This window comes from Myotis myotis, unplaced genomic scaffold (assembly GCF_014108235.1).
Source record: "Myotis myotis isolate mMyoMyo1 unplaced genomic scaffold, mMyoMyo1.p scaffold_m19_p_8, whole genome shotgun sequence".
NCBI lineage: Eukaryota > Metazoa > Chordata > Mammalia > Chiroptera > Vespertilionidae > Myotis > Myotis myotis.
The window spans coordinates 85,370,021-85,385,134 of NW_023416390.1; the positions used below are offsets into that span (position 1 = coordinate 85,370,021).

At 38.9% G+C, this 15,114-nt stretch overlaps 1 protein-coding gene across 10 annotated transcripts in view; it reads left to right on the plus strand.

The window, feature by feature from the left end:
• PTPN4 (protein tyrosine phosphatase non-receptor type 4) overlaps nt 1-15,114 on the plus strand; it is a 239,265-nt gene that overhangs the window by 111,370 nt on the left and 112,781 nt on the right. For all 10 annotated transcript variants that reach the window (XM_036319444.1, XM_036319448.1, XM_036319446.1 and 7 more), the window contains 2 exons: nt 6,653-6,741; nt 14,020-14,083. In XM_036319444.1, coding sequence (XP_036175337.1) covers nt 6,653-6,741; nt 14,020-14,083 — 153 coding nt within the window. The remainder of the gene's footprint in view (nt 1-6,652; nt 6,742-14,019; nt 14,084-15,114) is intronic.

Here is a 15,114-nt window from a genome sequence, read left to right on the forward strand (position 1 = left end):
TTAAGAGAAGAACCAGTTTATAGCTTCTTCCAAAACTTTGTTTTTAACCTGCATTTGTTTGAACACTTCATGAGAGAATGGTTAGAATAATAAAAAAAATTCAAATATAATCCCTTGGTGATTAAAAATGGTGAAAAACTAAGTGGATGCTGCATGGACATGCGCCCAGGAACAAATTGGAATTACAACTGAAATACAGAAAAACTTCCTGAATAATCAACTGAAGACTTGCAGGAGAGAACCCCGATACCCGAGGACCGAGAGTGGAGACCACATAGAGACTGGTAGGAGGGGTGGAAGCGCGAAAGGGTTGGCTGGGCGCCCACAGACAGCAACTGAGTTCTGAGAGGTATCTCAGCTGTGGGGGTTGCCACTGAGAACTCTAGGGTCTAATCCCCGAGCTGGCCCCCCCCCACCCCCCCCACCCCCCGCCCGCAGAGAACACCACAGCTGAGAAGGGTGACTTCATAACATCTGGCTGTGAAAAGCAGCAGGGTTGCTGTCTGCCAGGGAGAGACAGCTGGAAATTCAGGCACCCTCTTAAAGGGCCAACACACAAAATTCCCTGTGGAGCCACTACCTTATGCTCCCACAGAGGGAGGGCAGAGTGGACTGGAGCTGTGTGAACAGAACTGGACATGGGGTTAGAGCTGGAAGGCAGACACTCCCAGTTTCCTATGCTGAGTCCTTCCCTCACATAGGGGAGGACATCTTTCCCACATACATTTGCCTTGCCTTGGGGGAGACAATTGACCCACCCTATTGGAAAACACCTTGCCCTGGGGCCACTTAAGAGACCAAAAATACTGTCTTGACTCTATCGTATGCTCTTGCCTATTAAATTTTAGGAGATTTTTAACATCTCTTTTTTCAACATCCTGTAGTTTCCAAGTCTTTTACCTCCTTAGGTAAGTTTATTCCTAGTTATCTTAATTTTTTTGTTGCAATGGTAAATGGGGTTGTTTTTTTAGTTTATCTTTCTGTGAGTTCATTATTGGTGTATAAAAAGCCATAGATGCCTGGGTGTTAACTTTGTATCCTACCACAATGCCAAATTCATTTATTAAATCTAGTAATGTTTTGATGGAGTCTTTAGGATTTTCTATGTACAATATCATGTCATTTGCGAATGAGGACAGTTTTACTTCTTCTTTTCCAATTTAGATACCTTTTATTTCTGCTTCTTGGCTGATCGCTATAGCTAGCACTTCCAGTACTATGTTGAACAGGAGTAGTGAAAGTGGGCATCCCTGTCTTGTTGTTGGCTATAGGTTTGTCATATAAGGTTTTATTATGTTGAAGTATTGTCCCTTTATTCCCACTTTCCTGAGAGTTTTATTAAAAAAGGGTGTTGGATTGTGTCATATGTTTTTTCTGCATCAACTGTAATTTTTGTCTTTCAGTTTGTTTGTGTGATATATCCCGTTTATTGATTTGCAGGTATTGTTCCAGCCTTGCATCCCCAGAATAAATCCCACTTGGTCATGGTGTATGATCTTTTCAATGTATTGCTAGATGTGATTTGCTAAAATTTTGTTAAGCATTTGAGCATCTTGTTCATCAGGGATATTGGCCTGTAATTCTCTTTCTTTGTAGTGGCTTCATCTGGTTTTGGGATTAGGGTAATGCTGGTTTCATAGAAAGAGCTTGGAAGTGTGCCTTCCTCTTGAATTGTTTGGAATAGATTGAGGAGGGTCGGTTTTAGTTCTTCTGTGAATGTTTGGTAAAAATCCCCCGTGAAGCCGTCTGCACTAGGCTTTTGTTTGGTGGAAGTTTTTTGATTACTGCTTCAATTTCATTGGTAGTTATCAGCCTATTCAGGTTTTCTGATTCTTCCTGGTTGAGTTTTGGAAGATTGTATTTTTCTAGGCATATGTCCATTTCATCTAGGTTGTCCAGTTTATTTTAGGAAAGTTGTTTATAGTATTTTTTTTTTTTTTTTTACAATCCTTTGTATTTCTGTGGGGTCAGTTGTTACTTCACATCTTTTATTTCTGATTTTGTTTATTTGGGTCCTCTCTTTGTTTCTTGGTGAGCCTGGCTAACAGTTCATCAATCTTGTTTATCCTTTCAATGAACCAGCTTTTGGTTCTATTGATTTTTTTTTTTTTTGTCTCTGTTATTTCCGCTCTGATCATTATTATATCTCCCTTTTACTTACACTGGGTTTTTCTTGTTGCTGTTTTCTAGTTGTTCAAGTTGTTGAGTTAGATACCTTATTACCAGTTTTTCTGTTGTTGTTTTCTTTTTGAGGTAGGCCTGTAGAGCTATGAACTTCCCTCTCAGGACTCCTTTCAATATGTCCCCATCGATTTTGGATTGCTGTGTTTTCATTATCATTTGTTTCCAGAATGTTTTTTATTTCTTCTTTGATCTCTTTGGTAACTCATTCATTGTTTAATAGCATGCTATTTACCCTCCATGTGTTTGATACTTGTTAATTGTTTTTATTGTAGTTGATTTCTAATTTTATGCCATTGTGATCTGAGAAGATGCTTGTTATAATTTCAGTCTTCTTGAATTTGTAGAGACTTAGCCTGTGCCCTAATATGTGGTCTATCTTTGAAAATGTTCATGTGCACTTGAGAAGAATGTATATTCTATAGCTTTGGGGTGAAGTGTTCTGAAGATACCAATTAAGTCCATCTGATCTAGTGAGTCATTTAGGATTGATGTTTCTTTGCTGATTTTTTGTTTAGAAGATTTATCCAGTGCTGTCATTGGGGTATTAAAGACCCCTACTATGATTGTATTGCTGTTGATCTCTCCCTTAATATCTTCCAGAAGTTTTTTGTTGTTGTTTTTTTAATGTATTTGGGTGCTCCTATATTTGTGGCATATAGGTTTATCAGAATTATATCCTCTTGTTGATGCACTCCCTTTAGTATTATGAAGTAGCCCTCCTTATCTCTTGTTATAGCTTTCACTTGAGGTCTAATTTCTCAGGCATAAGTATTGCTACTCAAGCTTTTTTTTCTTTTCCACTTGCATGGGAAAATTTTTTTCCATCCTTTTATTCTCATCCTGTGTGTGTCTTTTGTTCTGAGGTGGGCCTCTTGTAGACAGCATATAGTTAGGTCATGTTTTTGTATCCATTCAGCTACCCTCTGCCTTTTGGAGCATTTAGTCCATTTACGTTTAAGGCTGTTATTGATAGGTACTTATTTATTGCCATTTTAATTCTGTTTAATTCTGTATGCCTAGGTTTCTCTCTCTGTTTCTTCTTCTTCTCATTACAGCATTCCCTTTAGCATTTGTTGTAATGTTGGCTTGGTGGTGATGTATGCCTTTAGCCTTTTTGTGTCCAAGATGCTCTTTATTTGGCTGTCTATTTTGAATGGTAGCCTTGATGGATAATCTTGGTTTTAGATCCTTGCTTTCCATTACCTTGTGTACTTCATGCTATTCCCGTCTGGCCTGTAGAGTTTCTGATGAGAAATCGGGTGTCAGCCTTAGGGGAGCTCCTTTGTAGGTAAGAGTTTGCTTTTCTCTTGCTGCCTTTAAGATTCTTTCTTTGACTTTAATTTTTGGCAATTTAATTATGTGTCTAGGCATGGGCCTGTTTGGGTTCTTCTTGCTTGGGGTTCTCTGTGCCTCCTGAACTTGTGTGACTTTTTCTTTACCAGGCTAGGGAAGTTTTCTATCCCTTCTCCCTTTTTGCCTCTTCTGGCACACCTGCTATTCGAATATTGTTACATTTCATCTTGTCCCACAGCTCTCTTAAATTGTCCTCCTGTTTTTCAATTGTTTTTTTCTTTTTGGTTCTCTGATTGAGTGATTTTTCAACCTCATCATCTAATTCACTGATTCGATCCTCAGCTTCCCCTAATCAGCTGTGTCTTCCAATGTCTTCTTTATTTGTGCTATGTTGTTCTTTATTTGCTTTCATAGTTACTATATCTTTTCTCATGCTTTTGAGCATCTTTACCATCCTTACTCTGAACTCTTTATCTGATAAATTTCTGATCTCCATTTCATTTATCTCTTCTTCTGGAGAATTCTCTTGTTCTTTCATTTGGGGGTTGTTTCTTTGTCTCCTCATTTTGGCTTTCTGTTTGGGTTTGTTACTACCTATTAGATTGATCTGGTACGCCTCTCAATCTCTAATGCAGGACAGTGTCAAATGCTGTTTCTGACTGATTAGGTCAGGCAAAGACTGTAAGCCTCCAGAGACCATATCTATTTACAGACTGATATGATTCTGTCTTAAATTGTCCTCAATCAATCATCCACAGGTGTGGCAAGAGTTTTTGTCAACAGTGTTTGGCAGTTGCTTCTGCCTGAAAGCTAATTGTTATTCTCAGCCTCTTTATTGGGCCTCAGCAATTCTGCACTGTGGGGCAAGGTGTTTTCAATGGGGTGGATCAGCTGTCTTCCCCAACAGGCAAGGTCGCCTGTATACCTAATGCCTGCGTGAGAAATATGACCTCCACAGCGTAAGGGAATGACTCAGCACAGGAAACCAGAGTGTCTGCCTTCTGAGCTCTAACTCCTGAGCCCCGGATCCTGCCTTCTGTTCACACAGCTTCAGTCCACTCTGCCCTCCCTCTGCAAGAGCACAAAGTAGGTGGCTCCACAGGGAATTTTGTGTGTTGGCCCTTTAAGAGGGTGCCTGAATTTCCAGCTGTCTCTCCCTGCTCTCGCTGGCAGACAGCAATCCTGCTGCTTTTCACAGCCAGATGTTATGTAGTTACCCTTCTCAGTTGTGGTGTTCTCTGCGGGGCGGGGGGGGGGGGGGGGGGGGCAGCTCGGGGATTAGACCCTAGAGTTCTCACTGGCAACCCCCAGAACTGAGATAGCTCTCTAGAACTTCAGTTGCTGTCTGTGGGCACCCGGCCAGCCCTTTTGCCACTCTGCCACTCCTACCAGTTTCTATGTGGTCTCCACTTTCGGTCCTCAGGTATCAGGGTTCTCTCCAGCAAGTCTTCCATTGATTATTCAGGAAGTTTTTCTCTAATTTAGTTGTAATTCCAGTTTGTTCCTTGGAGCATATCTGTGCAGCATCCACTTACTCCACTGCCATTTTTAATCTCTGTACTTTATCTTTTAAATTTGCTTCTCTTTCCACCTCCACATAGAACTTGCTCTTGTGTGTGTAGTTTGAGCTGTGGTTTTCTGTATTCTGATTGTATCGTGTTTATGTCTTTACAGTTCCCTCAAACTATCTGGTGCCTTGATTATATACCTTTGGGTGTTATGGATTGTTTTCAAGTTTTACAGATTCTTTTCCTTTTCATATATCTTCTCTGATGTTCTCCGATGGGGAGCTGAAGAAGTAATAGGAGCATATATTAAGTCTGCCATCTGTTCGGATCGGTCTGCTATTTTGGTCCTGACTTCTAATTGGTGTCCTTTAAAAAATTATTTAAGGTTCTGATAATAATGTACAGTGGTTTTGGTTATTGATAAACTAAATGAGCATCCAGACAAATTAGCATACACTGTTGTGTTTGACCTCTTTATGTATTATCCTACCTAAAGAGTTAATTTAATATGGTTTTATTTAATTTGAAATTATTGTAAGTACATTTTAAATATTTTTGTTTTCTTAGGGAGACAATTATAAAATCTTATATTTTCAGCAATTCTTTTTGAGCAAATGAATAGAAGGAGGTAAAAGCATTATTGCTATCTTAGTTTATCTATGGAATGCTTCAAGTCAAAAAGCAAAACTATTTCAAGGTTGATTAGCATCTGAAAAAAGTAGTTTAATGCAATTCATTCTCATAATGTAGGTTAGCTATTCAAGTTCGATTGGTTAGCATGAAAACTCTTACTCAATCCTCAAAGCGCAATTCAGTTTTCTTCTTTGGAGTCTTCCAAACTCTCAAAACAATTAATTGTTCCTCACTCTATAATTTTATGATGTATTTTATTGTATTATACTAATTATAGGAGTTTTCTTATATTAAAAATACTGTTTTATTCACCAAACTCTGAAGTCCTCCATATTTTTTTTTCACTTTTTGCAATCAGAGCATTATATTTGTCTCCTCATTTTGGCTTTCTGTTTGGGTTTGTGATTAGAACATAAGAATTTTAGGAATGGAAGGATGATACTAACTCATCATTCTAATTTTCTGTCCCAAATAAATTATAAACTATGCGGAGTCCTTAGATCATAATGACTTTTAATAATGCAACATTTAAGTTTAATTTGAAATATGTCATTTATTTTTATGCGGTAAGAATTACCATATGGATTTGTAAATATGCAGTTACTAGAGGCCTGGTGCACAACATTCATGCACACGGGGGGGGGGGGATCCCTCAGCCTGGCCTGCGCCCTCTAGCAGTCTGGGACCCCTCAGGGGATGTCCGACTGCCAGAGGCGGGAGAGGCTCCCGCCACTGCCACTGCACTTGCCAGCCATGAGCCCGGCTTCTGGCTGAGCAGCGCTCCCCCAGTGGGAGTGCACTGACCACCAGGGGGCAGCTTCTGCATTGAGCGTCTGCCCCCTGGTGGTCAGTGTGTGTCATAGCGACTGGTCGTTCTGCCGTTTGGTTGATTTGCATATTAGGTTTTATTATATAGGATGTGGTGCCTTTGAAAATGTCTCATTGTATAAAAAAAAAAAACTAAGCCTGTTTTTAAAATACATTTTTAACAGATAAATCCCAGTATTTTAGATTTGTCATTTTCTTTTTTGAAGGATCAAAGTAACAATGAAATTATGATTGGAGTGATGTCAGGAGGAATTCTGATTTATAAGAACAGGGTACGAATGAATACCTTTCCATGGTAAGGACTTCCATTAATACTTTTACTTTTTTATATTACTAATATAATAATTCATATTAAAGAAAGTGACAAAGTATATTAATATTGGCATGCAAATTTATTTTACTTACTTGGAATCTACCAGAAGATACCAAAATAATTGTGTTAATTTATTTCAAAAATTGCTTAGCTTCTCAGAAATACTACTTTATGAATTTTTCTCTTAGGGAATTTCTATATTTATACTGTAATATAATAGCTAGCATCATGTGTACTCTAGCCGAGAAGTTGACTGGTCTAAGGTTAAACAACTGGTAAGTATGAAGTAGAATTTTAAACCCAGGTCTTTCAGATCCTGAAACACTAGCTTTTCACTTACCTGCCACTTCTTTCAAAATTAGAGCTCTAAAAAAAGTAGTGTGCCACATACTAAATATGCTCCCTCATATCTTTTCATGTATGGTTATCCCTGAATTATTTAGTTCAAATTCACACTTTTAAAATGTTTAATAGTGAATTGGGGTTATTTGTATTCTCTAAATTAGACTTCATTAAAATTAATACTAATAAAAAACAACACCATTAAGCCTGGCCAGTGGTTGAGCATCAACACATGAACCAGGATGTCATGGTTTGATTCCAATCAGGGCATATGCCCAGGTGGCAGGTTCAATCCCCAGCATGGAGCATGCAGGAGGCAACTGATCAATGATTCTCTCTCATCATTGATGTTTCTATCTTTTCTCTCCTTTCCTCTCTGAAATCAATTAAAATATTTCTTTTTTAAAAAGAAATACATTTTTTTTAAAAAAACACCCACCATTAAGAAAATAAAATGGGGAGGAGAGAGTTGTGGTTCCCAGTCCAGCAGGCAAAGAACTTGGAAGTCATCACTCCTATCCTTACAACAAAAAAAACAACAAAAAAAAACAACAAGGAAAAATGAAAATCAACTATCGTTTTTAGATTCCCTCAGAGAATTAAGTACTCAAGGCATACTGCATCTCTCAAAACTGGAGAGACAGATGAATATAAAGAATGACAGTTTACTATGACTAAGAAATCACTGCTGTAGCCAGCAACTGGTAGGAAATAATTAAAAGGTAATTGACTATTTGCTGGAGACTGAGCAAAGATAGCTTGAGAGATGAAAACTCCTGAAGTCTCAGCCTTAGGAAGGACCCCTATGTTTTCATAAGTTCTACCATCAGATGTTCACCAGGTTCTCAAGGTGAAAATTGTAGAAAAATCTACTCATGTTCTGGAAAGGTTGGGGATGATGGTGCTGGTGAGCCAGGAGATAACCATCTACACTAATAAAAGAGAAAAATGGTAATTGGCGTACGGCGATACCATTTTCATTGGCTAATCAGGGCTATATGCAAATTAACTGCCAACTAAGATTGGCAGTTAACTGCCAACAAGATGGCGGCTAATTTGCATATGTAGGCACAATGCAGGGAGGCGAAAGGGAAAGCAGGAAGAAGCCCCCTGCCACTGACAGTGATCGGAAACCCAGCGGGGAGCTAAGAGCTGGGGGGCTGGGGCCGCCTTTGCCCTGCCCCCCAGCCATGATCGGAGAATCAGGCGCCTTTGCCACCCTGGCCAGTGATAGCAGGAAGTAGGGGTGGAGCCAGCGATGGGAGCTGGGCATGGTCGAAGCTGGCAGTCCCGGGAGCTAGGGGTCCTTTGCCTGGGCCTAAAGCAAAGCCCACGATCGCGGCGCCCCCCGCTGCCACTGCAGGTCCCCGCTGCCTGGGCCGGACGCCTAGGCCAGAGGCGTTAGGCCTGGGCAGGGGCAGAGCCTGCAACCGCGGGGAGCTGGGGGTCCCCTGCCCAGGCCTGACACCTCTGCCGGAGGCCTCAGGCCTGGTCAAGGGGCCGATCCTGTGATTGGTGATCGGAGGGTGATGAGGGTCAACTCCTCTGGCTGAGGCATCAGGCCTGGGTGGGGGGCGGAGCCGGGGATTGGGGGGATATGATGGTCCCTTGCCCAGGCCTGAAGCCTGGGTCAGAGGCGTCAGGCTTGGGCGGGGGGTGGAGCAAGCGATCAGAGGGAGATGGGGGTCCCCTGCCCAGGCATGATTCCTGGGCCAGAGGCCTCAGGCCTGGGCGGGGGCCAGAGCCAGTGATCGGGGGGAGATGGGGGTCCCCTGTCCAAGCCTGACACCTCTGGCGGAGGCGTCAGGCCTGGGCAAGGGGCCGATCAGGCGATCAGAGGGTGATGGGGGTCAACGCCTGAGGGCTCCCAGTATGTGAGAGGGGGCAGGCTGGGCTGAGGGACACCCCACACACACACACACACACACCCAGTGCACGAATTTCGTGCACCGGGCCCCTAGTTTTAAATATGCCCAGAGGTTTCTTTTCTCTTTAATGAAGGTCTGCCCTCAAGGAAATCCGTTTTACCAGTACTTAACCAACATGGGTTTTTATCACTAAGAGCCTAATGAAAGTCGAGGAAGGGAAATCCCCCCATCCGGCTCCCTCCATAGTTCTTGTGTCACCTAAGAACAAGGTGAGCTGAAAAGCACTGAAGGTCATAGTCAAGGGTCATAGACCATTAAATCACTGAGACCTAATCATAGAATTAAAGAATTATTCCTCCAACCCACATCTTACTACATCAGCAGGGTTCCTGTATAATACAATTAAAATTTAAATAACTGCAAGACTCAGACTACATAAGAAGTAGTCTGTAGGGAAACCCAGAGACAACAGGAGAGATAAAAACAAAGATGGGATAGGAAATAGCTTCAAACACCTACCTCATAAACTGTTCCTTTGAGGAAGCTACACTTTGATAGCTTTAGTTTCTAAAGGAATTTATGCCCCAGGGCATTATTGAAAACAGTAGAGGAGTGTGGGTAAGTAAGGGAGTGTTATACTTGGGAGTGCTTATTGAAAGACTGGGATGACTGGTACCACTGTCATTTTAGGATTACTGTGGGCATATTCAAAGCTATGCCTTCCTGAAAAGCAACAGTAGAAGCTTAACACTGAGGGTTGACTGCTGGAGATAGAGTTCATAAAAATAATCCAGCAGCCCTGGCCAGTGTGGTTCAGTGGTAAAGTGTCATACTTTGATAGCTCAAATTCTGAAAATAAAATGTATTTTAGTAATATTTTTAAAAAATATATTTTCATTTATTTCAAAGAGGGAGAGAGAGATAAAAACATCACTGATGAGAGAGAATCATTGATCGGCTGCCTCCTACACACACCCTACTGAGGATCGAGCCCAAAAACCTGGGCATGTTCCCTAACCAGGAATCGTACCTTGACCTTCTTGGTTCATAGGTCGACACTTGACAACTGAGCCACACCAGCCAGGTGATGAAATATATTCTAATAAACACTGCCTTTATAATTATTCAAAGTGTATATACATTTTTGTATATACAAAAGGACACCCTGATTAAGATATCTATGGAAAATCTGTTAATATTATGCTAAATCATAAAAGTGTCAATACTTTTTATGTAAGTAAAATCAGGGAAAAGTATGCTTATTCTCTCAACTTCAGCTTTGTTACTTAAGTCCTAACAAGCATATTAAGTCAAGAATATGAAATAAAAGGCAAACAGATTGAAAAGAAAAAAGCAGATATGAGTACATATGTAGATTGGCTGAAAATAAAGAAATGAAAGTGATATAATATGTAAATGCATTGAAATAGTATTCATAAGAAGGCTAGTGAAGCTAATACTGTATTGCTTTGTACAATGGTCCAACCAATTTGGAAAACTGTTGTGTAGTTTCTTAAAAATTTAAACATAAAAGCTATCATATGATTGAGCCATTCTATTCCTAAGGTTTTACCCAAGGGAAATTAAAGCAAATCCTATATAATAAAAGGGTAATATGCAAAGCGTCCCCTCAACCGGGAGGTCGACCAGGGGGTGGGGCTGGCCTGCCACCCTCCTGCATCCCCTCCCCCTGGTCAGGCCAGCCATCCGGACCCCACCCATACACCAATTTGTGCACCTGTCCTCTAGTGTGAATTTACAGACTTGCACACATTTTTCATTAAGTGGTATGCATTTACTTTTTATCCATATCTTCTATGGCTTGATACATCATTTCTTTTCTTTTTTTTTTTAAATATATTTTATTGATTTTTTACAGAGAGGAAGGGAGAGAGATAGAGAGTTAGAAACATCAATGAGAGAGAAACATCGATCAGCTGCCTCCTGCACATCTCCTACTGGGGATATGCCCACAACCCAGGTACATGCCCTTGACCGGAATCGAACCTGGGACCTTTCAGTCCGCAGGCCGACGCTCTATCCACTGAGCCAAACCGGTTTCGGCCATCATTTCTTTTTAGAGCTGAATAATATCCCATTGTCTGGATATACCACAGTTTTTTCATTCATTCACCAACTGAAAGCCATTTTGTTCCTTCCAAGTTTTGGCAGTTATGAATAAAACTGCTTGCTATTAACATCCATGTACAGATTTTTGTATGGACATGCGTTCCCCATTCCTTTAGTTAAATGCCAAGGAGTGCAGTTTCTAGATGGTATGATACAAGTAAGTTTAGTTTTGTAAGAAATTGCCAAATAGCCTTCCAAAGTGGCTGTATCATTTTGCATTCCCCCCCAAAATGAATGAGAGTTCCTGTTGCTCCTTATCCTCGTCAGCATTTGATTTTGTCAGCATTCTGGGTTTCGGCCATTCTGCGGGTGTGTAGTGCTGTCTTAATGTTTTAATTTGCATTTCCCTGATGACATATGATGTGCTTATTTGCCAACTATGTATCTTCTTTGGTGAGGTGTCTGTTAAGTGCTTTTGCTCATTTTTATTGGGTTGTTTGTTTTATTGTTAAATTTGAAGAGTTTTTTGTATATTTTGGATAATAGTCCTTTATCAGATGTGTCTTTTACAAATATTTTCTCCTAGTCTATGGCTTGTTTTCTAATTTATTGCCTTTCACAGAGAACTTTTTAATTTTAATAAATTCAAGCTTCTCAATTATTTTATTAATCATGTTTTTGGTGTTATATCTATAAGAGCATCCCTATACCCAAGAGTATCTAGATTTTTTTCCATTGTTATATCTAAGAGTTTTATAATTTTGCATTTTATGTTTAGGTCTCTGATCCATTTTGAATTAATTTTTTTGAAGGGTATAAGGTCTTTGTCTAAATTTATTTTGTTTTTGCATGTGGATGTCCAGTTGTTCCAACACCATTTGTTGAAGGGACTGCCTTTGCCCTTTCTCAAAGATCATTTGACTGTTTCTGAGTTCTCTATTCTATAACATTGATCTGTTTGGGCTATTCTTTCACAAATACTATACTGTTTTGATTACTATAGCTTTATAGTAAGTTTTTAACTCAGGTAGCCTCACTCCTCCAACTTTGTTGTTTTCCTATAATACATGTTGGCTATTCTGGATTTTTCACCTCTCCATATAAACTTTAGAATCAATTTGTCAGTATTCACAAATAACTTAATGGGATTTTTATTGGGATTACATTGAATCTCTAGATCAAAATGGACAGAATTGACATCTTGGCAAACCTATCCAGGAACTTGGAATTTATTTACATTTATTTATATCTTCGTCGTTTTTGTTCATCGGAGTTTTATAATTTTCTTCATATAGTCCTAGTGCATATTTTTTAGATTTATACTTAAGTATTTCATTTTGGGGGGTGCTATTGTACATGGTATTATGTTTTTAATTTCAGATTCCACTTGGTCATTGTTGCTACACAGGAAAGCAGTGGACTTTTGTATATTAACTGTGTACCCTGCAACTTTACTATCATCACTCAGTATTAGTTCCAGGAGGTTTTTTTGTTTGATTCTTTTGGATGTTCTACATAGACAATTATGTCATCTTTGAACAAAGATAGTTTTATGTGATCCTTTTCAATCAGTGTATCTTTCATTTCCTTTTCTTGCCTTATTGAAAAGGAGTGGTTAAAGGGGACATCCCTACATTTTACCTGATCTTAGATAGAAAATTAGTTTCACACCATTAAGTATGTTAGCACAAGGGTTTTATAGAAAGTTGAGAAAGTTTCCCTCTATTCCTACTTTACAGAGGGTTTTTAATCATTACGAGGCATTGGATTTTGTCAGATGCTTATTCTGAATGTATTGATGTGATCATGTAATTTTTTTCTCTTTTAGTCTTTTGAAGTATTGGTTTGTAGTAATTGATTTTCAAAAAGCCTTGCATTTCTGGGATAAATCCCCTTTGGAATTGTTAGGTTTCATATGATAATATTTTATTTAGGATTTTTAAATTTATGGTTATAAGAGATACTGTTTTGTAGTTTTCTTGTAAGGACTTTGTCTAGTTTTGGTATTAGGATAATTCTGACATCATAGGATGACTTTGGAAGTATTCCCTCTGCTCCTATACTCTGAAAGGGATTGTAAAAAGTTGGTATAATATTTAAATGTTTGGTACAGTTCACTAGTGAACACATGTGGGCCTGATAGCTTTTTTAAAATTCCTTTAATATCTACAGTAATCCCCTCTTAGCTGCAGTTTGCTCTCCACAGTTTCAGTTATCCATGGCCTAAAAATTTTAAATGGAAAATTCCAGAAATAAACAATTCATATATTTTAAATTGTATGCTGTTCTGAGTAAGGTGATGGAATCTTGAACTGTCCAGCTCCATCCAGCCAGTGATGTGACTCATCCTTTTTTCAGCATATTCGATACCTTCCCATCAGTCACCTAGTATCCCTCTCAGTTATCAGATCTTAGTACTTACATTCAAGTAACCCTGATTTTACTTAATAATGGCCCAAAGTGCAAAGCTTAGGGATGCTGGCAATTTGGATACGCCAAAAAGAAGCCATAAGTTGCTTCCTTTAAGTGAACAAAGTAAGTATGTATGGGGTGGGGGGGGGGGATCATTCAGAGATAGGGTTCAGTACTATATGCATTTTCAGGCATTCACTGAGGTATTGAAGTTTATCCCCTGAAAATGAAAGGGGACTACTGTATAGGCCCATTTAGATCAAGTATCTCTTCCTATGTAAATTTTGGCAGATTGTGTCTTTCAAAAAATTAGTTCATTTCATTGAAATTATCAAATTTGTGGGTATAGACTTGTTCATAGTATCCTTTCATTATGCTTTTAATATCAGTGGGATTTATAGTAATGTCTACTCTTTCATTTCTGATATTAGTACTTGTGTATTCTCTTTTTTCTTAGTCTGGCTTATCAATTTTATCGATCTTTTAAAATAATTGTTTTCTTAATTTGCTAATATTTATGTCTTTATTCAGTATTTTAAATATTTCAGTTCTGTTTCTTTTTATCTAGGTTGAAGATTGTAAAAATTTCGTTTAAGTGCAAACAGTTTTTTATTCAACTTAGAAAAGAATTGGTGAGTATTTGTCTAATTATTAATATAAATGAAGTCTTAAGAAATGACAGGTCATTCATGGCAACTTTCAGTGCTAGTGAAAGTGTTATTAATACTATTGATAACTGCTTCCTGACTTAATTCACATTTTATGACAAGTTGTATTATTTTCCCAGTGTTTCTGTGGTTATGATTTAAAGTTGTTCTAATTATCCATTTTGCTATTTTTTAAGCTTAAAAACTGACCTCAGTCATGATGTTTAATATCAGTCCCTAGGGTCCATTCATGAGGGCAGTAACTGAGTATTTTATGTGTTCTTTTTCTTTGTACTACTAAATCTGTAGCAGTTCCTTCATATATAAGCTCATTTTATTTTAGGGAACCTGAGTGTTTAGTTTTAGTTCTTGTTCATGAACATATAGTTTATGTCTCCCTTTTTTTATAGTGGCAATGTCCTTTTTATATATTAAGTACTACATATTGCGTTATCATGGAAAGTAATGTTGGAAAGAATTTCATCTTGTAGTTTTTTTTCTATTTTATGAGATTAGACTAATCTTATTCTTTGATGTATATTATTTCTCAGAAATCTTGACAAATCAATGCAGATTTCAGGATAGGTGTGTGTTGTGGGGATCCCTGTTCGTGGCGTCAGATATGGGGGGATGGTGTTCTCTCTTCTTGCGACCAGTGCAGAGAGAGAGAACTCCGGGCTTGATGAAATCTTGAATAGAACTTGATGAGGTTTAAGGAAAATTGAATAAAACAAGACTGAGACAGAAATAGAGGAAAGCTGGGATCGGGTGTGGCATCTGCTCTTTGATAGATGAACAGGGCCCAGAGCCAGCGCAGCAACTTTTATTTATAGCCAGATACCAGGAAGTTTTACTAAGGGTAAATAAAAGGGGGGATGTGTGCATTCTTGAAGCTTCCTTGTAAATAGTCACCTCCGGGTTGGTGGGTGAGTCCAAATTGCATTCATTCCTGGTGCTTGACTAGATTTAGATAAGAACCCACTTCCCAGCACCTGGCTTTGAAGGTCAACTGAGGC